The following is a 25,910-nucleotide window of genomic DNA, read 5'->3' as shown; positions in this document are numbered from 1 at the left end:
ATCCACCCACCCACCCACCCACCCACCCACCCACCCACCCACCCACCCACCTATCTATCTATCTATCTATCTATCTATCTATCTATCTATCTATCTATCTGCATTTGCACTCTCATCTGTGAGAGTGTGCCATGGTGTGTATGTGAAGTCAGGTGATGCTCGTGGGAGGTGGCTTCCTCCTATCATGTGGATTCCAGGCATCACACTGAGGATGTCAGGCTTACAGCAGGTGCCTTTACTCACTGAGCCACTCACTGGCCCCTAATGCCATCCTGAAGGGCCGAGTTTACCCAGAAAGATGATGTTAAATATAGTGGGTTAAACCAGGAAAGGGAATAGCAATTGAAATGTAAATAAGAAATGCCCAATTTAATAAAGATGGAGGAAAAAAAGGTGATAAATTATAGGGGAAAAAAAAGTACAGTTTAGGGCAATGGTGGCTACGTATTGAAGCTCTGCTTGGCATTGCATGTACTTCCCACCCAACACCACCCCATACCCATAAAGAAGGTCAGCATGGACACAGCGGGAGAAGGTGGAGCCCAAGCACTGCTCTCTGAGGCTGTCAGCCAAGCCTTTCCCAGCCAAAGTGTGTGCGATGCCAAAACAGGTCTCAGGAGCATCTAAATCATCAGATAGAAAAGAACAAGCAAAAGGTAAGAGGGAGCAAAGGGCAAACAGGTTGAAGTGACTGACCCGTAAACTACAATCTGCTTTCAGACAATGGGGGACAGAAAACCAGAGTTCATCCTCTGAAGGAGAAGAGAAGGAAGCCACAGCTGACTGGCCATCCACCATGTCTGTGGTCCCCACCTTCCTTCTCTGCATTCCAGAGGGATTTTTTTTATCAACTATTGTGTAAATGAGAGATTTTTGTTAGTTCTAGTAACATTTTTAAAGGAGTTTATGGTTTTCTTAGAATGCAATTAAAAAAAAAAGAGTTAAAACATTTTTTTGGGGTACAACCAGAAAATACCAGGATACTGAATCAGGAAAGGCTGTAACATTCCACAGAGTGGGTTAGTTTTATATCCTATGATAACAGAGCACACAAAAAGGCGATTTGGAGCCTCACCCATGGATCTGTATCTGGGATAGTTTCAGTTATATCTGGTTTCATGTTTCTAGTAGAGAAGCTTCCTAAAATGCCGTACTCTGCTGTCCTCACCCTGTCAGAACTGTAAGATCTTTGGTCATGGCATCCCCTTTCCTACAATGTGGCAGTGTGTTGTAAAGGATGGTAAGCATGTGCTGTATGTGGCACAAAATCGTGAGTCAGCGAGATTGAGGACTATAAGTGTTTGGCTGCTACGTGAGGACTTAAGAGAAGCTTGCCAAGTTTGAGGTTGGAGCATCCCTGGAATACATTCAAAGAGAGACAGCACATGGCTCTTCAGTTGAACACGATGTGTGACTCTCAGAGCTAAGAAGTAAAATGTCTGTCTATGCTCTCAGCCTGTAAAATCTCATTTGTAAATGAGAAAACGGAGTACTTGCAACTTGCTATTTTTAATATAGAACTTGGGATTTAGAGTATTATCCTCAAATGACCATGTAATTAGAGAGAGTGTTGTATGTGTGTGCTCGTATGTGTGGTGTTTTTACTCATCTAAGAAAATTAATTTTCTGACTATTAGAGATTAAAAAGCCTCAAATAAGTATGTAATTGATTTCTTCCACCAGAGAATGTTCAACACACACAAACACACACAAACAGACATATTGCTTGTATATATGCTAACACCATGTAAGTATTTAGTAAGGCTACAAATACAAAGCTTTGTTATTGAGCATCTGTCACCCATGAGCTGAACTTACACTTGAGCTCTTAAGGACTGTGAATGATGAGTCTTTTCCTCTGTTTCAATGTAGGTTAGCAGATACTTAAAAGAAGCAATTCTTTACTGCTATTATTCATACGTTACATGTGACTCATTTGCAATGTATCAGTATAACCAGAACAGAAAACAGTATTCAAAAAACTAAAACTAGAATTACTATATGATCCAGCTATAACACACACACACACTCATATACACACTCATATACACACACACATATATACATACACACACACACATATATATACAGACAGACACACACACTCACATATATATGTATATATTTATACACACACAGACAGACACACACATGCATATATATATACACAGACGACAGACACACACACACATATATACAGACAGACACACACACATACACACACACATATATATATACAGACAGACACACACACATACACACACATATATCTATACAGACAGACACACACACTCACATATATGTATATATGTATATATATATACACACAGACACACACATGCATATATATATATACACAGATGACAACAGACACACACACATACACACATGTAAACACACACATATATATACATACACACATATATATATACATATATATATGAATTAAAGTCAATGTACAAAAGTGATACTGATGACACTGTTTATGATAGTTAAGGTATGGAACAGCTTATGTGCCTGTCAGTGTCGATGGATAAATAGAAAAAAATAAATATCATGCAACATGGATTTTCCCATGAAAAAGAATGAAATTTTATTACAGGCAGCAAATGGATCAAACTGGGGAATATCATGTATGAACCAAAGACAGAAAGCCATGCTTATTCATCTGTGTAGAAACTAAATTAAATTAAAGTGCTAGTCTGAAAGAAGAGGCACTATTAAAGACTCAGAAATATATGGGGATATGGCAAAGATAAAAGGTGTATGGACATGATGAATTCAGAGATGGCTGAGGCAAGATCGCCATAGATCCTATTAATCTGAATCATAAAAATAATTATTAATTATTAATTATTAATTAATGTTGATATAAAAAGTAACCCATGCCTTTTCAAAATTGTCTCAGTTTTGGATAGTTGTTAGTTTTAGCACTTTCTTTAAGGCATTTTTCATGTCTTTGTTTCGGAGACTGTAGATGAGGGGATTTATGAGGGGTGTCAGGGCTGAATAAATCAGAGTGACGATCTTCTGCATGCCTGCTGGGTTCCCTGATGTTGGGCTCACATACATCACCATAAGCGTTCCATAGAACAGAGACACCACCACTAAGTGGGATCCACATGTGGAGAAAGCTTTAGTTCGACCAGCACCAGAAGGAACTCGAAGCACAGCTCTGAGCACTAGAGTGTAGGATCCCAAGATAGAGCAGAAGGGTCCAAAGATAATCATTGAGTTGAAGGTATAACAGAGAAGCTCGGTGGAAGGAGCAGGTACGCAGGATAGTGCGAACAATGGTCCTGGGTCACACACAAAGTGGTCAATGATGTTAGGTCCACAGAAAGGAAGTTGGGAGATGAGGATAATGGGGACTGGATAGCACAGGAATCCACTCACCCAGCAGATACAAATCAGGATGACACAGAACTTCCTAGTCATGATAGAGGGGTAGTGTAATGGTCGACAGATAGCCAGGTATCGATCGTAAGCCATAGCTGACAGGAAGAAACACTCTGTTGTACCAAGTGAAAAAAAGAAATAGAATTGGAAGAAGCAGGCAGAGAAGGAGATGGTCTTACTCTCAGAGAGGATATTGACCAGCATGTTTGGGATGGTGGAAGAGACATACCATATCTCTAAAAAGGCAAAGTTTCCCAGGAAGATGTACATGGGTGTGTGGAGCTTCTGATCCCATCTAACAGCACACACAATAGCTCCATTCCCCAGCAAGGTCAAGAGGTAAAGAACCAGAACTGAAGAGAAGAAGAAACTTCGCATCTCCCCCTGGATACTGAAACCCAGGAGGATAAACTCAGTCACAAAGTGTATCGTATTGTTCTTGGATCCCAACGCTGTTGGAAAAACAGAAACAACAGAGGAATGAATGATAATGGATATTTTTCACATTTTTCAAACATACTGCCAGTAAATGTACCTGTAATTTTTCATTGGTTCCTCCTGATGATCCTTTGAGCAATAGGAGGAACACTCTTTTCTTGTTTACAAAGGAGAAGAAAATGACATTCAGACATTGAAAGAGTTTACTTAATGGTATCTGCAAAGCCAGTTATTTTCATACATACCAGGTTATTTGGACTTTTGATATCTGTACTGGTAGAAACCATTGTCCTTTGTAGGAACTTTGAACACGTTTTTAATTCTGAAGCACAATTAGGTATAAATCTGAAGGAAAACAGTGCTAAATTGTCCTCTTAGTCAGTTTACAGACGGGCATCTGATAAAAACAGATAAGATTGAAACTGTGGGGTAGACTTCAGACCTGTTGCATTTCTATTTTTAGGTAGGCTCTGCACAGTAAGTATTCAGACATCTTTACAATATTTTGGGAGCAACCTACATAGTTTCTTTGTGATCTCACCCTTTCTGGTCTTATCTGGATTAGCTCAGCCATCCAGTTGTTTCCCTTGAGTGCTGGCTTTCTTAAAGCACTTTTTTTTATATTGAGCATACTTTATTACTTCTATGCATGATCCTGGCATTCCCTAAGTCGATTTTATCTTTGTTGAATATACACAAAATAAGTCAATTCTGTTTCCTGTGAAGATCATAGTGAAATCTAAAATTAAATGCAGACAGGCATTTATTCCCTACACAAGATTTCTTCTGTGGGTCATTGCTTCCCCAGCTTTCCTCTCCTTCTCCTGTCTCCTGAGCTGTGCTTCATTAGCATGGCTTGACTTTTAAGGTAACTTGCTGTTGGGCGTGTCAAATTCTCTAGTATATAAAACAATTTTATTTTTGGCACGAATTAAGCCCTACCCTGTGTAACTAGTTCCTTTACAATCTTGCCTTATTTTTACTATTTAAAATTAAAATATAATTAATTGTAATAATGAACAGAAGGATCACCTTAGGATGTGTAGAGACTGGTAAGTTCTTTTTACTATTGATTGAACCAGTAGTTGATATCAACTGAAAATTTGAATATTTCTTCCTGAGTCAGCCACCATCAATATTTTATTTTTTCCTTTCCTCCTTTTTAATGAGACTAGATAATTTTCTCAGACAATGTAATTTGACTACAGATTTTCTTTCCCTTTACTCCTCCCAATTCCTCCCTTCCCCTCCTTCTTTCTAGAGCACCCCTCTTTCTGTCTCTCATTAGAAAAGAACAGGCTTCTAAGTGATAACAACCAAACACAACAAAATAAAAGGTATAGATGCAAAACCCCCATCACCTTGCAGTTAGACAAAGCAAACCTGCAGAAGGAAAAAAGCCCAAGAGAAGGCACATGAATCAGACACCCACTTGTTCCCACACGTGGGAATCCCTTGGACACTAAACTGAAGGCTCATATCTATATCCAGAGGATTTGGTGCAGACCTGTACATCCACTATTTTAAAATGACCAATATTTTGACTCCAAAATAAAATTATTGATAATGTATCAATCGCGGATACTAAGATACTCACCGGATTCCGTCCTCATGGCCATTGATGTACTTTCTAGAGAGGTCAGTGGCGTAGTGCTTGTCAAACCTGGAGTAAAACTCAGTGATAGATATTATATTGCCAAGTTAAATTTGGATATTAGGAGTGATAACATTTTTATAATGAAAATTCTTTTATTTTTATAATTATTTTTGGAGATAGGGTCTCAAGTAAACCTCTAACCAACTCTGTATATAAGGGTTACCCTGAACCCCTGATCCTCCTGCCTCCACTTCATCAATAGATTTGAAAGATCACAGGAATGTGAAACCATGGCCAGCTGTATGCAGGGACAGGGCTTGGTGCCCCCTAGGCTACCTCTGTCCCCCAACTAAGTGAGCTACATCTGCAGCCCTAACTTACATGGTTTTTATGAAATGTGCATTTATTCAAGTGATTTAGTTCAATATAGTATAATTGTGACTAAAATTAAAATTTCTAAGAGAATTGCAATTTCAGATATATTTTCATACTTATATGGGTCAGGCCACATATTGTGTGATTCTTGTCTGGAAACACAGTTACTAGGTTTGCAGTAAAGATAAAAGATTGCATACTGAATTTAAATTGTAGCACTCCAGCAACTTCTCATTTATTCAGTCATTTAACAATGTCCATCCTGTCAGCGTGTTAAGTTCTGGGAATAGGCATTAATATGAAATATAAGGCTTCTTTCTCTTTAGAAGATTTGCTTTATCAAATCAAGGAAGAGTATGATCCTATCTGTTTGCTCATGTGTACACAGTTTCTTCAGCTCTGTAACTCTTCAGTTTTCTGTGTGCTTGGAGCAGAATGACATCTATTCCAGTGAAGGTTAGAGTGAGTAAATCTGGGTAGTATAAACCCCATGATGAATTTAATTGGGCATAGCATAGATCCTTTGGAATTCTCTCTATAGTAGACAGTAATTGTTTACCCTATTCTTGGCACCAAAAAAAAAAAAAAAAAGAAATAGAATTACACGTCAGTGTGTGGCTTTGAAATAGACTCCATATTTCTTAATTCTTAACTTTTAATGCTTTGATTTTATAATGCACCAGGTTTTGCTGACATTATTTGTGCTGAAGTGGAGTTATGATTATCTGTGGAATGGGAAGAAGGTAAACCACAGATACATTAAAAATTATTGCATTTTTTTCAGTTGAAACCATCTCAAAAAATACACTGATCAGCAAGTTACACTTACCTTTTCGATCTTTCTGCTCATCTTCAGGGATGCACAAATGGGCGGCTGGGTTGAGGAGGAAGACAAAGAACCTAGGAAATCTGTTCTGTAAAGTTAATATGGGAGCCAGACTCTCCTCTTTACCCCAGTCACTTGTGAAAATTAAAGCAACTTGCCCAGGGAAGTGATTTAAAAAATTATAAGAGCAAGGGCTCTTCTTTTTTTTTTTTTTCCGGAGCTGGGGACCGAACCCAGGGCCTTGCACTTGCTAGGCAAGGGCTCTACCACTGAGCTAAATCCCCAGCCCCCAGGGGCTCTTCTTTAAAGAATTTATGTTTTACGTGATCAAGTCTAAAGGAAAGGAGAATCTACCGGATTACTTCTTTCTCAGCTTGCACACACTCATTTGTCACCCCTAACAATGCTGACAGACAGCAGCCCTCCTCAGCTGCTCCTCCGAAATGTAATCTGTTAACCAAGGCATCACTATTTTACAAAACAGTACAAGTCTGAGGCCATGTTTTGACAGGGATTTGATGACCTCTTTCCCAGTATCAACACATCCAAACACTATTTTTTTCCTGGAACTTTTATGGCACGAAGTCTATATTGCCTGGAGAAACACCAGTGTAAATATATTGTTGTGCACACACTTTAAGAGTGTGTTGGGAGAAATGAAAAATCCCGTATCTTTTGCTACACAGAGGAAAACAGAGTTACGGGATCCCCAGACTGCCACGCTTTGAACTGCTGACAGACAGCCCTGAAGCTACAGAGCAGCAGTGCTGTGCATGCAGGCTTCTGAACATACCTGCTGGCACTTCCGGCTCCACAAGGAAGGTCTTAGAGAAACTGCTGTCATGAGAATCTCTTTTCCTTACACAGACTAAAAGCTGAGTTATGGACAGAAACTGCTACCTGTGGCTTCAGTGACTTATGTCCTTCAGTAGTCTGCACCAAATAAAACATGTTTATCAAGTCAGAGATTATTAAGACTTGGCAAATCTCTTCTGAATAAGGCCCATAGTTCTCCAGTGTGTGCGCTGGGAGGTACCTACTTCCTTCCCTGTGCCTCTGTTTCTGTGAGTGCATTTAATTCTACCTGGATCCCTTTATATTTTCCCAAGTGACATCATGAGGAAATGATGTACTGGGTACAGTGGGGAGGCTAATGATGTACTGGGTACAGTGGGGAGGCTAACAAGGAAGAGAGGAAATCCCACACGTGTATTTAAGTGTGTGAACACAGGGCCACATGTCTTGGTGATTACTCAATTTAGACTCTCCGGAATAGACTTGCTTAATCCCCTTTGAAAAATCATTGCTCAACAAACATTTATTAGTACTCACTATATGTCATATTGCCAGGTAAACACTGATTACATGTGGGTGATGAGAACAAACAAGGTACGAATTTCATGGAGATTGCATGCTATTTTGGGCTTCAAATATAAAGATACTAAAAACTGGTAAACTTAGACTGGTATGATTTGAAGTTTTATTTTCTTTCAGCTTGTTGTACCAACCTAAAAAAAATTCCAAAGTCACTAATGTATGTGTTGACATAAATTATACTATTTGAAAGCTCATTCAGGTGATGCTGTACTGGCCACTCATCTCAGAGAGTGTCTTAGTTAGGGTTATTGTTGAGACAAAACACCATGACCAAAAAGCAAGTTGGGGAGGAAAGCATTTATTTGGCTTACACTTCCATATTGCTGTTCATCATGAAGGGAGTCAGGACAGGAACTCAAATTGGGCAGGAAACTGGAGACAGGAGATGACATTGAGGCCATGGAGGGGTGCTGCTTACTGGCATGTTCCTTATGGCTTGCCCAGACTACTTTCTATAGAACCCAGGACCACCAGCCCAAGAATGGCACCACCCACAATGGGCTGGGCCCTCTGGTATTGATGACTAATTAAGAAAATTCCTTAAAGCTGGTTGTTATGGAGGCATTTCCTCACTTTTGTATATTTTATATATTTATATTTCAAATGTTATCCTCATTCTTCCCTCTCCCGTCATCTCTCTGCCCTCCTCCTGCTTCTATGAAGATGCTCCCACTCCCATCAACCCTCTCCCACATCAGTGCCCTGGCATTCCCCTAACTGGGGAAATGAGCCTTCAGAGGACCAAGGGCTTCTTTCTTGTCAATGCCTGACAATGCCATCCTCTGCTACATATGCTGCTGGAACCATGGGTCCCTCCATAAGTACTCATTGATTGGTGGTTTAGTCTCTGGGAGCCCTGGGGGTGGGGGTTTGGTTGGTTGATATTGTTGTTCTTCCTATGGGGTTGCAAAACCCTTCAGTTCCGTTCTCCTACTCCACCATTGGGATCCCCATGCTCAGTTTGATGGTTAGCTGCAAGCATCCTCATCTGTATCAGTAAGGCTGTGGCAGAACCTCTCAGGAGACATCCATATCTGGCTCCTGTCAGCAAGCACTTCTTGGCATCGGCATAAGTGACTGGGTTTGGTGGCTGCTTATGGAATGGATCCCCAGGTGGGGCAGTCTCTGGATGACCTTTCCTTCACTCCCTGCTCCACTCTTTTTCTCTGTATTTCCTCTGGTGCGTATTTTGTTCTACTCTCTAAGAAGGACTGAAGCATCCACATTTTGGGCTTCCTTCTTCTTGAGGTTCATATAATCTGTGATATTTTTCTTAGATATTGAAGCTTTTGGGCTAATATCCACTTATCAGTGAATGCATACTGTGTGTGTTCTTTTGTCACTGGGTTACCTCACTCAGGATGATGTTTTCTAGTTCCATTCATTTGCCTAAGAATTTCAGGAAGTCATTGTTTTTCATAGCTGAGTAATACTCCATTGTGTAAATGTACTACACTTTCTGATCCTTTCCTCTGTTGAAGGACATCTGGATTCTTTCTAGCTCGTGGCTATTATAAATAAGGCTGCTATGAACATAATGGAGCATGCGTCCTTGTTATATGTTGGAGCATCTTTTGAGTATATGCCCAAGAGAGGTATAGCTGGGTCCTCAGGTAGTTCTATGTCCAATTATCTGAGGAACTGCCAGACTGATTTCCAGAATGGTTGTACCAACTTGCAATCCCACCAACAATGGAGGACTGTTCCTCTTTCTCCACGTCCTTGCCAGCATCTGCTATCACCTGAGTGAGAACTTTATGGGGACTGCATTGAATCTGTAGATTACTTTTGGCAAGATGGCCATTTTTACTATATTAATCCTGCCAATTCATGAGCATGAGAAATCTTTTCATCTTTTGAGATTTTCTTTGATTTCTTTCTTCAGAGACTTGAAGTTTTTGTCATACAGATCTTTCACTTGCTTGATTAGAGTCACACCAAAGTATTTAATTTTATTTGTGACTATTGTGAAGGATGTCATTTCACGAACTTAATTTTCCTCAGCCTGTTTATGCTTTGAGTAGAGGAAGGCTACTGATTTGTTTGAGTTAATTTTATATCCAGTCACTTTGCTGAAGTTGTTTATCAGGTGTAGGAGTTGTCTGGTGGAATTTTTGGGGCTACTTAAGTATAATATCATCTGCAAATAGTGATATTTAGACTTCTTCTTTTCCCATTTGTATCCCTTTGACTTCTTTTTGTTGTTCAATTGCCCTGGCTAGTATTTCAGTACTTTATTGAATAGGTATGGAGAGAGTGGGCAGTCTTGTTCAGTAACTGATTTTAGTGGGATAGCTTCAATGCTGGCTACTGGTTTGTTGTATGTTGCTTTTACTATGTTTAGGTATGGGCCTTGAATTCCTGATCTTTCTAAGACTTTTAAGATAAAGGGTTGTTGAATGTTGTCAAATGCTTTCTGAGTGTCTAATGAGATGATTATGTGGATTTTATATTTGAGTTTGTTTATATAGTGGATTGCGTTGGTGGATTTAAGTATATTGAACCATCCCTGAATCTCTTGGATGAAGCCTACTTGATAATGATGGGCAATCATTTTGATGTGTTCTTGGATACAGTTTGTGAGAATTTTATTGAGAATTTTGAATTGATATTCATAAGGGAGATTGATCTGAATTTCTCTTTCTTTGTTGTGGGCATTTTGTGGTTTAGATCCAAGCATGATTGTGGCTTCATAGAACAAATTGGGTAGAGTTCCTTCTGGTTTTATTTTGTGGCATAGTTTGAAGAGTATTGGTACTAGGTCTCCTTTGAAGGTCTGATAGAATTCTGCACTAAATCCATCTGGTTCTGGTCCTTTTTGGTTGAGAGACTTTTATCGACTGTTTCTATTTCTTTAGGAGTTATGGGACGACTATGTTTAGATGGTTTATCTGATCCTGATTTAACTTTGGTACCTGGTATTTGTCTAGAAAAATTGTTTGTTCCCTCCAGATTTTTCAATTTTGTTGAGTATAGGCTTTTGTAGTACTATCTGATAACTTTTTTTCATTTCTTCAGTTTCTGTTGTTATGTCTCCATTTTCATTTCTGATTTTGTTAATTTGGATACTTTTTCTGTGACCTCTGGTTAGTCAGGTTAAGGGTTTATCTATGTTGTTGATTTTCTCAAAGCTCCTGGTTTTGTTCATTATTTGTATAGTTCTTTTTGATTCTACGTGGTTGGTCTCAGTTCTGTGTTTGATCATTTCCTGCTGTCTACTCCTCTTGGGTGTATTTGCTTCTTTTTGTTCTAGAGCTTTCATGTGTGCTTTCAAATGTATGCCTTCTCCAGTAATTGTATGTATGTATGTATGTATGTATGTATGTATGTATGTATGTATGTATCTATGTATGTATGTATTTTTTGGAGGCACTTGGAGCTATGAGTGTCCTCTTAGCACTGCTTTCACTGTGCCCCATAAGTTTGGGCATGTTGTACCTTCAGTTTCATTAAATTCTAAAAAGTCTTTAGTTTCTTCCTTTATTCCTTCCTTGACCAAGTTGTCATTGGGTACAGCGTTGTTCAGCTTCCATGTGTATGCGTATGTGGCTTTCTGTTGTTTTTGTTGCCATTGAAAACCAGCCCTAGTCCATGGTGATCTTATAGGATTATTTCAATCTTCTTGTATCTGTTGAGACCTGTTTTGTGACCGAGTATGTGGTCAGTTTTGGAGATGGTACCATGGGGTGCTGAGAACAAGGTATATTCTTTTGTTTTAGCATGAAATGTTGTATAAGTTTGTGTTCATTTGGCTCATAACTTCTGTTAGTTTCACTGTGTCTCTGTTGGATTTCCATGATCTGTCCATTGATGAGAGTTGGGTGTTGAAGTCTCCCACTATCATTGTATGAGGTTTGCTTTGAGCTTTAGTAGTTTCCTTGTGAATGTGGGTACCCCCAATGGTAGGAGAAACCCTTGGTACTGTCCAGGCTCGATGCCTCAGTGTAGGGGAATGTCAGGGGAGGGAGTTGGGAAGGGCTGGGTGGGGGAACACTCTCATAGAAGCAGGGGAAGAGGTTATGGGATAGGGGGTTTATGTTCAGAATACTGGGGAAGTGGATAACTTTGGAAGTGTAAATAAAAAATATCTAATAAAAATGCAAAAAAATTCAAAAATTAAAAAAAGAATGTGGGTGTCTTTGCATTTGGAGTATAGATGTTCACAATGGAGAGTTCATCTTCGTAGATTTTTCCTTTGATGAGTATGAAGTGTCTTCCTTATCTTTTTTGATAACTTTTTGTTGAAAGTTTGATATTAGAATCACTACTACAGCTTGTTTCATGGGACCATTTGCTTGGAAATTTCTTTTCCAGTCTTTTACTCTGAGGTAATATCTGTCTTTGTCACTGAGGTGCATCTCCTGTATGCAGCAAAATGCTGGATCCTCTTTTTGTATCCAGTCTGTTAGTCTATCTCTTTTTATTGGGAGAATTGAGTCATTTGATGTTAAGAGATATTAAGGAGTAGTGATAGTTGTTTCCTGTTAGTTTTGTTCTTAGAGGTGGAATTATGTTTGTGTGTCTCTTTTTTTTTTTGGTTTCATTGCAAGGAGATTACTTTCTTCCTTTTTCTAGGGGGTAATTTCCATCCTTGTGTTGGAGTTTTCCATCTATTATCCTTCGTAGGGCTGGGTTTGTGGAAAGATATTGTGCAAATTTCATTTTGTCTTGGAATGTCTTGGTTTCTCCATCTATGTTAATTAAGAGTTTTGCTGTATATAATAGCCTGGGCTTGCATGTGTGTTCTATTAGGGTCTGTGTGACATCTGTAAAGGATCTTCTAGCATTCATAGTCTCTGGTGAGAAGTCTGGTGTAATTCTGATAGGTCTGCCTTTATATGTTACTTGAACCTTTTCCCTTACTGCTTTTAATATTCTTTTTCTTTGTTTTGTTTCGTGCATTTGACCTTTTGACTATTTTATATGACAGGAGGAATTTCCTATCCAGTCCAATCTATTTGGAGTTTTGTAGGTTTCTTTTATGTTCATGTGCATCTCTTTCTTACATTAGGGAAGTTTTCTTCTATAGTTTTGTTGATGATATTTACTGTCATTTTAAGTTAGGAATCTTTGCTCTCTTCTACATCTGTTTCCTTAGGTTTGGACTTCCCATTGTGTCCTGAATTTCTTGGATGTTTTGGATTAGGAACTTTTTGCATTTTGCATTTTCTTTGACTACTGTGTCAATGTTTTCTATGGTATCTTCTGCCCCTGAGATTCTTTCTTTTCTCTCTTATATTCTGTTGCTGATGATTGCATCTATGACTCCTGATCTCTTTTCTAGGTTTTCTGTCTCCAGGGTTGTCTCTCTTTGTGATTTCTTTATTGTTTCTATCTCAATTTTTAGATCCTGAATGGTTTTGTTTAATTCCTTCACCTCTGTGTTTTCCTGTCATTCAGAATTTTTGTGTTTCCTCTTTAAGGGCGTTTTACCTGCTTTTCTGTGTTTTCCTGTATTTCTTTAAAGGCATTATTTGTGTCCTTCTTAAAGTCCTCTATTGTCATCATGAGATGTGATTTTAAATCCAAATCTTGCTTTTCTGGTGTGTTGGGGTATCCAATAATTGCTGTGGTGGAATAACTGGGTCCAAAGATGCTACGTTGTCTTGGTTTCTGTTGCTTAGGTTCTTGTGCTTGACTCTCATCATCTGGTTATCTCTAATGTTAGTTGGTCTTGCTGTTTCTGCCTGGAGCCTGTCATGTGACCCTGTGAACCTGTGATCTTAGGTGTGTCAGCACTCCTTTGAGGCCAGCTCTCTCTGGGCAAGATTTGCCTAGTTGCTCCGTAGTTGCTGAGTCTTATGGTCTCCTGGTAGGTGCTTCTTTTGCCAGTTATTGGAGCAAAGTGTTTGTATCACCTGTGGACTTAGGAGTGGCAGCACTCCTTGGAGACCAGCTCTCTCTGGGTGGGATTTGGGTCCGGAGAACTGTGCCTCAAGGTTAATTCTGGGGTGCAGATGGAGACTGGAAGGATTTTGTCCCCAGTTGCTCCATAGTTCCCAAGCCCTGTGGTCTCCTGGCTGGTCCTTTTTTGGCCAGTTATCAGAGCAGAAGTTTTTGTCTCACCTGTGAACTTAGGAGCATTCTGGGATACCAGCTCAATCCTGGTGGGATTTGTGTCCGGGGAGCTGTGCCACCTGCGGGCAGATGGAGGTTGCAAGGATCCCTCGTTGTAATCTATAGGTTGATTGTTGATTGCTTTTTATCTCTTCACAGCACGCATAGCACCAGGGATCCAACTGTGGACTATCCAGGCACATACACTTCTATCTACACGATAGCTTCTAGCTAAGCATTTTATGGGATTCCTGACTGTGAGAACCAGTAGATCTTTGACTCTAGTGTTGGCTCTTGAGACTCTTCCTCCTGTTGGGTTGCTGTGTTCTACGCTGATATGTTCGTTTTTGCTTCATCTTTTTATATTTTATTTTGTAATATTTGGTTGTTATGTTTTAGAAGCCTGTTCTTTTCTAATGAGAGACAGAAAGGGAGTGGAACTAGAGGGGAAGGAGGAACTGGAAGGAGTGAAGGGAGGTGAAGCTATAATAAGAATATATTGTATGAGAATTAAATTATTTACAATAAAAATAATAAAATGTTAAAAAATTTGGTGTTTGCATTGGTAAATGTTTTTGTAAGTTAATTAAAAGTTATTAATTCAAATTAATTTTTTGAAAGATTCATAGTTTGATTGTTCTCATCTCCACCCATCTTTTTTAATCTACCCTCTTATTCCCTACAAGTCACTTTCCCACATTCATGTGTTTATGGTCTTGTTTATGCCCTTCTGGTTTTGATTGGGCTGTTGGTATAGCATTGTGATTGGGATCTGTTAGAGTCTAATGGTTACACTCAGGATTTTATAGAATTCTTGTTAACTTTGCTTGAAATGCTACTTTTTGGGCTTTCTACCTGTTTCAGATGCTCATCTTCTTTAAGACTTTGCTTCAATGTAACTCCTTTGCATACTTCTGTGATATCCTCCTACTAAACATTTAAGGTCTGTTTTCCAGATTTCTTTCTCTTCTTCTTTCTGCACATTATATGTAACTCTGACATTATGTGTTTTATTTACATTTTACTGCTTTACTCTCCCCACTACAATGTCACTTCATGTAGAAAGTAGCTGTCTTCTCTGTGTCCTTGTGGATTGCCCATGCCTTTCTTCCACTAAAATGTCCTTCCATATGGATAGTGGATATTTTTGTCTCACTAAATTGCAACTTTTTGTTGATGGTTGATTTAGATTATTTTGATAACAGCATAGCATTACTGCTGAAAAAGTACTTTTTATATAGTATATTCTTAATATTTATTTAAAAATCATTAATATTTTATGTGATGTTAAAAACCATACCAGTTACACAAACATGAAAATTTAAGTCTGACACTATTCTGACGGAATAACTGTCATCAAGAGCCAGACAGATTAGAAAACTGTTGCCTTATTAAATATTTTAGTTCTATATCCATTGGGCATTTAACATTGATTCCCTATTCATTCAAAAATATTACATTGTTTAAAAAAACTCTCAAATATACAATTTATGTTTCATCTGGAATTTACTGTCCTCTTCTTCCCCTCTAAATAATTAAAACTGAAGTAGTATAAAAACATGAATAAAATGCCATCCTATATTATCACTGCAATCATCAAAGATGAATATATGGTTGTCATATTTGGAAAGTAATATCAATCAATTTGGTTTGCCCTGCCAGGTTAGTTATGGCATAAAATCATGAAAAATTTCGCTGAGAAGATAATCTCCTTAAATTGCATATTGAGATATAGTAGAAAATCAAGTTTTCTTAATTGAACATGTATGTCTAAATGGTTTTTCTTGGTCTTATACAGATCACTTTATGTCGAGTCTATTCTCAAGACTTTTCTCAATGCTGTTTTTATCTCTTTGTTTTGTAAAATGTAAATCAGGGAATTTCAGAAGGGAGTCACTGAAGAAGAAAATATCAATCTTTGGCATTGTGGCTGCGTTGTCAGTTGTGAAGCTCACAAATATTGCCAAAAAACCTTCAGAGAATAAAGACACCACCATAGGCAAAGAAGGTCTTCTGCTGTTTAGCTATTGATGGCCTTTTCAATGCAGTTATTAATAAAAGGCTACATGAGTCCAGGATATAGAGAAGAGAGAAGATATTAACAAGGGAACTCAGAATATAGAAAACCGCTGCGTTGTCAGTTGTGAAGCTCACAAATATTGCCAAAAAACCTTCAGAGAATAAAGACACCACCATAGGCAAAGAAGGTCTTCTGCTGTTTAGCTATTGATGGCCTTTTCAATGCAGTTATTAATAAAAGGCTACATGAGTCCAGGATATAGAGAAGAGAGAAGATATTAACAAGGGAACTCAGAATATAGAAAACCATCTCAGTATTAGAAACTGGGGCACAGTACAGAGATAACAGTGGGTCCGTGTCACACACACAGGAATTAAATAGGTTGGACTACAGAAAGGCAACTGTGAGAGTTGTACATTAGGAACAGTATAGCTAAGTAATCCTAAATCCAGCAGAGAGACATCAAGATATAACAGCTATGAAGACAAGAATGTTGCATGTTCATTGGCAAATAGCAAAATACCAACCACATACCATGGCACAGAGAAAATATGCTACCATTGTACACAAGGAAGGAAAAAAAACCCTTAAAAACAACTGGAAGAAACAACTAACAAAAAGATAATTTTTAGCCTTTATGAGGAAATTCACTTGGACATTCAGTATAGTGGAGGTAATGTATCAGATTTCAAGGAAACCTAAGAGAATATACATTAGGTTATGAAACCATTTTCAGATGCATGGGTCTAATTTTAAGCAGATAAATTTGAGTCACACATAAAACAAGTCTCTGCCAAAAATGAGTTACTCATCATAATTTTACCCTAACAAAACTGACTTAGATGATGTGTAAGACAAGGACTTCAAAATAGCAACAATAGACATGATTAAATAACTGAGTGAATATGAATACGTACTGGAGTGAAGACCAAAAAGCACAAAATAGTTGAATAAAGTGATGAAAACAATTTAAGATATAAAATATAATTTAATAAACAGAATTTCTAAAAGAAAACCAAAATGAAATAAACTTAAAATGAGAAAATTCAATAACTGAAAACAAAATTTCAGAGGAAAGCTTTACCAGTAGAGTGGGTCACATAGAAGAGCAAATATCAGGTCTTAAATAAAAGAATTGGATCAGTCATCAAAAAAAAAATCAATGTAAACCACTATCACCATTACCCAAGAATAGAACATGAAGGATCTCTAGAACACTATAAAAATGTTAACTTATGAATCAATCATATAAAAAGCAGAAAATAATTAGCAGAATAGTAAAAGAAAATTCTCCTAATATAAGGAATGATATGTTTATCAAGAGCTAAGAGGTACACAGAAGACCAAATGCATAGAACTGGAGGAAAACTAACTCTCCAATATTAGATGATAGTCATAATAATAAATGTACAGAACAAAAAAGTGTATTGAGAGAGCTGAACATCTGTCTAAGAGTCTGAATATTTGTGGTGTTAACTGTCCCGTACCAAATTTAAAATGGGTGATGTCGAAAAAGGCAAGACTTTTATTCAGAAGTGTGCCCAGTGTCACACTGTGGAGAAGGGAGGCAAGCATAAGACTGGACCAAACCTCCATAGTCTGTATGGGCAGAAGACAGGCCAGGTTGCTGGATTCTCTTACACAGATGCCAACAAGAACAAAGGCATCATCTGGGGAGAGGATGCCCTGATGGAGTATTTGGAGAATCCCCAAAAACACATCTCTGGAATGAAAATGTTCTTCGCTGGAATTAAGCAGAAGGGAGAAAGGGCAGATCTAATAGATTATCTTTAAAAGGCTACTAATGACTAATCCCAGTGTCTTATTTGCTACAAAACAAGTGTTTCATGACTTTTAGTGTATACCATGATTTAATTCATACACCAAATTCAGATCATGAATGGCTAACAATGTTTTTGTTGGACAGCCCTGATTTAGGTAAAACTGACTTGTCATAAAGTGGATACGATTTTTTTTAAAGTAACCCTTTCAGTTGTATACATGCTTTCACTGCTCTCCCTTTCTCAAGATATGATTGGACTTAATTAGTAATGTGTTACCATAAATATGAGGGTGTCTCCTCAAACCTATTGAATGGTTTTATACTTGGATTTATATAACTGGGTTATGAATATGTTTAAACACTGGGGAAATTCTATTACTGTCTCAGAAACAAGAAGACTCACCTGTGTTTCAGTTTGTGTTTGGCTTAGTATAGGCAATGCTAACCACCAGGAAGGAACTATTCTTGACGATGCTGTTCTAATTAGAATCCCCGACATCAAGGATGCTGGTTTTTACCACTGAAAGGCATTTACTATGGTTTATGTATGATATCAAATAAAGAGTATTTAACACCAAAAAAAGGATATCAAAATCTACAAGAGAGATCAAATAACACGTAAAGGCAGGCTCAGAATAACAGCTGAGTTAGATACTATGAAATAGTTGGATACTATGAAATTCAAAATGAATTGGACCAAGATTCTTTAAGTTTTGAAAGACTATTATACCTACAAAGTCATAATCAAAGGAGAAGGGAAAAGTTCACATGATAAAATCAGATTTAATGAATATATGACCACTTAAACAGTGCTACAGAGGTTTGTGGAGGGAGTATTTAAGAGTAACTTAACAGTTAAGATTAAACTTTTCCAAGAAGGCGCAAGGAACAATCATTGAATGCTGACTCAAAAGAGGTCTAATAGAACACCACAAAAGCAAGAACATGCCAGGAATTAGTATGCATTGTTCAGTAATAACTCTTTGTATTAATGGTGAAGGAAGGAAGGGTTAAAGGGGTGTGAAAGAAAAAGTAGTCATATCATTTGCAAAGAAATAACTTGAATTTCTTCGTTTCTTTATTACCTTACTGTGCCATCTAGTGCTTACAGCACTATACTGAAGAGGATAATGAACAACCCCTTTTTCTTCTTGATTTCAGAGAGTTACTTTGCGTTTTTCTCCGTTTGGAATAATGTTGGCTGTGTTTTATTTATCATATAAAGACTTTATTATGTTGTGGTATTATCCTTCCAATCCTGCTTTCTCTAGGACCTTTATCATAAAACCATGTTGGATTTATTAAAGGATTTTCTGCATCCATTGAATTGATGTATTTTTTTAAAAATTCCATTTATATGATTATTGTGTTTGTTTACTTACATGTGTTGAACCATCCCCATGTTTTCATGATAAAGCCAACTAGGTCTGGGTTGTTTATTGATACCTTATTGAGGATTTTTGCATGTCTGATCATCAGGGATATTTGTTTGTAGTGTTTGTTTTATTTTGGTTTTGGTTGTATCTTGGAGTTTGAATAATACTGGTTGCACAGAGTATGCTTGGAAGTGTTCCTCTTATTTATCTTTTTAATGACTAATTTGGGAAGTATTGGTTATAGACATTTCTTTGTAATTCTGGTAGAATTATGTTGTGAATCCATTTGGACCTTGGTTTTTGTATAGAAGGCTTTTTATTACTCTTCCCATCTCCAAATTTGTTATGGGTCTATTAGGCTGTTAATTTCTTAGTTTAATTTTGGTGGTTCAGATAAATCTAGAAATTCACCCAGTTCTTTTAGACTTTCCAACTTAATGGAGTACACATTTTAAAAGCATTCCCTTATAAACATTTTTGTGTTCATTGTACTGTTTCCTTGCTCATTCCTGATTCTGTTAATTTGAATTTCCTATTTCTTTCTTTTTGTTAGTTGAACCAATGGTCTGTTGATCTTTCAAAAAATTACCTCACTTTATTATGTTGTGTGAATGGGTGTTTTGCTTGTGTATGTGTCTGTGCACCGGGTGCATGCCTGCTGCCCTTGGAAGACGGATATTAAGGCAATCGTGAACTACCATGTGAGTTCTGGGATATACCCAGGAGTGGACTAGCTGTGTCGTATGATAATTGTATTTTTAAGTTTTTGAAAAAGCTACCTACTTTTTCCATAATTGCCATGTTAAATGGGACTCCCAGTAGCAAAAGTGTTCCTCTTTCCCTACATGTTCTCTAACGTTTGTCAGATATGATAATATTTATTCTGATTGAAGTGGGACAGTATCTCAAAGTAGTTTTTATTTGCACTTCCCTGATGACTGGGATTTTTGAATATTTTAAAAGATATAATTGGCTATTTGTGTGTTTTTGTTTTTGAAATCTGTCTACTCCATTCTTTGTTTCAATGGTTGTCAGTTTTATTTCCTTGGTATTGAATTTATATAGTACTTTGTAAACTTTGCTATTTTTTTCTTGTCTAAAGTATAGCTGGTAAAGATTTGCCCTAATTCTGTGTGCTCTGCGGATAGATTCCCTTATTGCACCCCATCTTTTAAATTTCATCTATGTTGGTTTCTCTACTATTGATGTTCTTCTGTTCAGAAAGTCCTTACCTACCCCAGTGTCTTCAATTTTTTCTATGTTTTTATCTAGAAGTCTGAATGTTTTCAGTTTTGATATATTTTGAATATATCCAAAACCACGCAATACCTCCTCTCTCATTAGAAAACAGATATCTAATAAACAAACGAAGAGGGGAAAAAAGTCAAAAAAGGGCAAGAAATACATGCAGACAGACAGACAGACAGACAGACAGACAGACACACACACACACACAGGTGAACTGAATGACTCTTAAGATTGGGTGTCCTATTTGTCAGCACCACTTGTTGCATAGGCTATTTTTTCACTGCCTGTTTTTTCCCCTTTCTAAAGAATTAGATTGCTGTAGTTTTGTTGGTTTATTTCCAGAACATCCATTCTACTACCCTGGTTTACCTGCCTGTTTTTATGCCAGTACTAGGCTGTTCCCCCCATCCTCACTATTTCTGTAGCATAATTTGAGTTCATGTATTGGGTTCCTTCTGGCTGTGTTGCGAGTATTGTTTTAGATATTTTTTGATCTTTTGTGGTTCCGTATGGATTACTGAATTTTTTTTCTAGATCTGTGATGTATAACATCAGAATTTTTAAAATTAAAAATGGATTTTTAAACACAATATATTTTTATAGTTTCTCCTCCCCCAACTCTTCCTAGATCTGCCCACCTCCAAACCCACCGAAATCAATACCCCCTCTCCTAAAACCAATATCTAATAAACAACAACAACAAAACAAAGAGTATAGGGCAAAACAAACAGACGGAGAAATGAATGTCCAAGAAATAGTGCATGAAACACATGCAGATTCAGACATATGCTCATTTTCACACAGATATTTCCAAAACATTTACTCTTCAAAAGGCAAAGTGTAGACATCATATGGGTTAAAACTTAAAGGGGGCCAGGAGCCTAGTTCAGTGGTCACACTTGCCTAGCATGTAAGGCACTGGGTTGGATCCCCAGTATTGTGCATAAAAGCAAAAATCCCGGATGCGAGGCGATCAAGGCCACTTTAACCTGACGTAACTCCACACAGAGCATTGGGACACTATCATGAAGTGTCTTCATGGGGAATGAGTGACTCAAGGCTCATGAAAGTTTGCAGGATTATAAAAATATATTAATGAACAAAATAATAAAAGTAACTAGAGTTTTCTTCTTGGGTAACCTCCCCTCCACCCTCACCCTCTCTGTGCTTGTTTTTGGTGCATTCTGTTCAGCAGTGCGTGCTTGCTGGGCTCACCAGAGCTAACACACACTGTCACAAGAACGACATTTTCCTCAGTAACTTGTTTTTCCACCCATACTCACAGACTTTATTTTCTTTACAAGACACTAGCTTTCTGGTGCTACATTTTAATCAATATATTACATTTAAAGTCTTGATTTCTGAATGAATCTTTAGTACTATGCAACACGGTGGAGTTAAGTTCTGGAGACCTCTTGACAGCTACAGGGAAACACTTGATTTAAAATATCATCAAGAGGACACTGTATCAGAAGCACTGAGACACTAGTGGGTAGACAGGCAAGGGACTTTTCATCAGTGGCCATTCATAATTTTGCCTTTAGAAACTTGGAAGAAATTGTGATCAATTTCAAATGTTCTGGTAAATCCAGTTTTTTTTAGCTTCTTCAATATCACAGAAATAAGTGGCTCTAAAACAATATCCAAGTTCTTTTCAGGTCTGAGTTAGCCAACAATGGCCACACTGAGAATTCCCCCATAGAAGTCCTCTTTGAAGGTATGGATGACGTGGGTTTCCATGGACTTTTTCACATTCTTGTAGTATGGATTCCATCCTATGCTCACCACCATTTTATGGTCCTCTCCACTCCCAACGCTGGCCCAGCCATAATAGATGCCAGTGGACACATCAGCTGTAAGATTGTCTACTACTTGTTCAGGAATATTGGCTGTGGGGATGCCTGGTTGCTTGGAGCCGTGGCCGAAGCCATGCACCAGGCAGGCTCCTCATGACGCTGACCTCAGAGGACACAGGCTGCTCCTTGCTCCATGCCTGTGACAGAGCCGCTGGGATCTGGACCAGCCCGAGATCCTGCAGGAGCTGGGCCAGCAGAGCAGGACACCTGCTGCTACTACCAATGCCTGTCCTAGGACAGCCACCAGTGTAACCTTATGAGAGTTGAAGTTGGGTGTATCAAAACAAAAAAAATAGATCTATATCCCAGACTCATGATTAGAAATTACGTTATGAATACTGTTACTCTGATTTATAAATATTGGCACACTAGTGTTACAATGTAATCTGAAATGGAGAGAAATATGAATGGAATTTGTATATAAAAGAAAAAAAATCTTCTGGTTATGGTCAAGGGTGAGTAGCAAAAAGCAACTATAAAATCTGGACAAGATACATAAAAAATGAAGGTATTGGAAAGAGAGTGACACAATCCAGACTTTAGGATTTACATTTCCAAGATAAAACGAAAAACAGCATGTGGTTATCCCTGTGGATTAAATTTTCAGTGGACATTTGACAGTCACTGGGTAGAGAGAATATTATTAATGGAGATATGAGAAATAAAGGGAGAAAGAGGAAGGAATATAATCTGAGCAGAGATCAGCAGTTTTTCTGAACCAGGGATCCAGAGTATTTTGAGTTGGTAGCTGTTAAAGCAATCAGTATTTGAGAAACAGATTGTAGGTAGAGAAGGGCCACAGAGAAATAACACGAACAATCATTATGTTCCTCTGTGATGCCTCATCTTGGTTGTCACCTTGACTAGATCTGACAATAATTAAAAGGTAAGATGCTGGACACTCCTTTGAGGGATTTTCCTGAACAGATTGAAGCAGGAGGACCTATTCTAAATCTGGGTGGCACTTTCTGGTGGAAGAAAAGTTTCTCTCTCTCTCTCTCTCTCTCTCTCTCTCTCTCTGTGCGTGTGTGTGTGTGTGTGTGTGTGTGTGTGTGTGTGTGCCCGTACATGCACGTATGTGTGAGTGGGTGCATGTGTATGTGTGTTGGCCTTAATTTTTTCTGGAAAGTTCATCTGTCTTATACCTGTGGCATTCATTCACCCATATTAGAACCAAATTCTTTGGAATTCAATGTAGACTGAAGACCAGCAGATTTCTAGCCTCCTGAACTGAGTAGTTACTGGATTATTGACCTTTCCAGTGTGAGCCATCAATTGATTACCCAGACCTAGTCTAACCCCTCTACTCTTTTACTGTCTGTCTGTCTGTCTGTCTATCTATCTATCTATCTATCTATCTATCTATCTATCTATCTATCTTCTATCATCTATCTATCTATCTATCTATCTTCTATCATCTATCTATCTATCTATCTATCTATCATCTATCTATCTATCTATCTATCATCTATATATGTATATCTCTTCAGATATTCAGTTCTGTTCCTTTAGATAGTCCAGATGTACCTTCTGAGATACAAATAGATTTCTGAGATGTTTATATACAGAAAAAGATTTCAAGAATGTCGGAAGAAACAGTCTAAATAGATGGAAATTTAAGAGTAATGCTGCCCAGAAACATTAAATAAGGTAAAAAAAAAACCCTGCCTTCATCTGAAACCTGACAAGTAGCAGGACACATGTCAAAAGACCAAGAAAAAAATAATGCACTAATTCTAGATGCTTTTGATTTTGGTCAGCTATTTAAATAACACCAGTTAAAATCTCAAAATAAATTCAATATAAATTTAATTGCTCAAGGTCCTTTTTTGTTGACCAAGTTTTAATCCTTTTCAGAATTTCCTTCAGAGCTACCTTCATATGTTTGTTCCTGAGACTATATATCACAGGATTGAGGAGCGGGGTCAAGACAGAGTAAAACAGAGTCACAATCTTCTGCATCCCAGATTCATGTTCAGATGTTGGGCTCCCATACATGACCAGTACTGAGCCATAGAATAATGCAACCACTGCCAGATGAGACCCACAGGTTGAGAAAGCCTTTCTTTTTCCAGAGGCTGAAGGGACCTTCAATACAGCTGCTAAGACCAGAGTATACGATCCCATGATGAAAACAAAAGGAATAATGAGAGGCAGAGGACTTAAGATGGAGAAGGCCAACTCTATTAGGGGAGATTTTGTGCAAGTCAGTGCTAGCAGAGGACCTGGGTCACACAGGAAGTGGTCTATAATTCTGGACCCACAGAAGGACATCTGGGAGATGAAGATGATGGGAACAGGGAACCAGAGGAAACCAAGCACCCAGCAACTGATCACAAGGATGTTGCAGAGGCGCCCGGTCATGAGGGCAGGGTAATGTAGAGGCCTGCAGATGGCAAGGTAGCGATCAAATGCCATGACTGCCAGGAAAAAGCATTCTGTAGAACCAAAGGAGAAGAAGAAATAGAACTGCAGGAAGCATCCAGAGAAAGAGATGACTTTGGTTTCAGACAGGAAGTTGGCCAACATGTTGGGGACTGTGGAGGTGACATACCAGATCTCCAGGAAGGAGAAGTTGGCCAGCAGGAGGTACATGGGGGTCTGGAGTCTCGAATCACAACACACAGCACAGATGATGGAAGCATTGCCCATGAGGGTAAGGAGGTAGACCATGAAGAAAAGCACAAAGAGGAGGATTTGCCCCTCCCTGGGGCAGGGGAAGCCCAGGAGGATGAAGCCAGTGATGGTGCTGGAGTTGCTGAGGGCTTTCATTTGTCTGTGTTCTGAGAAAGCACCAGAAATTATCAAATAGACAAAGCCAGTTGAAGACTCAGATTTATACTTAAGTCAAAAGAGATAACTCACATATATATATTACTTGCCACTTACAAAATGTATTGACCTGAATTGGTTGTTTACTCTCATTCTTTGCTTACCTACACTGCTACTGGTGGCACAAGAAAATTATTGGTCTTAATTGATGAGTGCTCTCCTCTTCTTTGTCCTCATCTCCCCACTCTCCACATCCTTGTACTCTATTAAGTTAAATTCTAACATAATTTTCAAACATACTTGCACTTTTCTTCAAGACCTTACACATGTGCGTATAATCAAGAATCTATCTATCTATCATCTATCTATCTATCTATCTATCTATCTATCTATCTATCTATCTATCTCTATATCTATATCTATATACAAATCCATATCTATATCTATATCCCTATTTATCTATATTTTATATCCATATCCATATCCATATCTATATCTATATCCATATCTATATCTATATATATCTTGCACAACAGGATTATCTCACATTTTTAAAGAAGAAATGAAATCTGTGTATCTCTTAGTGTATCTTGATATCTCTAATTATTACTGGCTTTAAAAATCACTATCAGGTTAAATTAGGAAATGCCCTTACATATATACTCCATTTAACTTCCCAACATACTTGGAATAAATTTCCAAGCTGTGGATTTTAACTTGATTCCTTTAAAAATCTCTGATAATCTTTTCTCCCTCTATTCTTCTCTCCATTCTTCCCTTTTCTTG

The 25,910-nt window shown here is 38.0% G+C and overlaps 2 protein-coding genes and 2 pseudogenes across 2 annotated transcripts; 1 reads left to right on the top strand and 3 right to left on the bottom strand.

The window, feature by feature from the left end:
* Positions 1–2,904: 2,904 nt before the first annotated feature.
* On the bottom strand, positions 2,905–5,456 carry Or11h6 (olfactory receptor family 11 subfamily H member 6). The gene is made up of 2 exons (XM_087587201.1): positions 5,435–5,456; positions 2,905–3,851 (listed from the first exon to the last, which is right to left on the bottom strand). Exons 1-2 carry the CDS (start codon positions 5,454–5,456, stop codon positions 2,905–2,907), a joined length of 969 nt encoding a protein of 322 aa, XP_087443327.1.
* A 12,130-nt stretch (positions 5,457–17,586) lies between these two features.
* Positions 17,587–17,883, top strand: Cycsl3 (cytochrome c, somatic like 3; annotated as a pseudogene).
* Positions 17,884–22,011: 4,128 nt separating this feature from the next.
* Positions 22,012–22,667, bottom strand: Rfk-ps2 (riboflavin kinase, pseudogene 2; annotated as a pseudogene).
* Positions 22,668–24,149: 1,482 nt separating this feature from the next.
* Or11g2 (olfactory receptor family 11 subfamily G member 2) lies at positions 24,150–25,124 on the bottom strand. Its single transcript, NM_001000097.1, has one exon. It carries the CDS (start codon positions 25,122–25,124, stop codon positions 24,150–24,152), a length of 975 nt encoding a protein of 324 aa, NP_001000097.1.
* Positions 25,125–25,910: the final 786 nt, after the last annotated feature.

This window comes from Rattus norvegicus, chromosome 15, assembly GCF_021556685.1.
Source record: "Rattus norvegicus strain SHRSP/BbbUtx chromosome 15, alternate assembly SHRSP_T2T, whole genome shotgun sequence".
In the NCBI taxonomy this organism is placed as follows: Eukaryota; Metazoa; Chordata; class Mammalia; order Rodentia; family Muridae; genus Rattus; species Rattus norvegicus.
This window is presented reverse-complemented; position numbering and strand designations above follow the sequence as displayed.

What these genes read in the sequence shown, in the direction of transcription:
- Or11h6 (XM_087587201.1), bottom strand. Translation starts at nt 5,456, where the DNA reads ATGGCCATGAGGACGGAATCCG. An exon ending in GGCCATGAGGACGGAATCCG is followed by an intron (nt 3,852 to 5,434) that starts GTGAGTATCTTA and finishes TTTTTCCAACAG; the next exon opens with CGTTGGGATCCAAGAACAAT.
- Or11g2 (NM_001000097.1), bottom strand. Translation starts at nt 25,124, where the DNA reads ATGAAAGCCCTCAGCAACTCCAGCACCATCACTGGCTTCATCCTCCTG.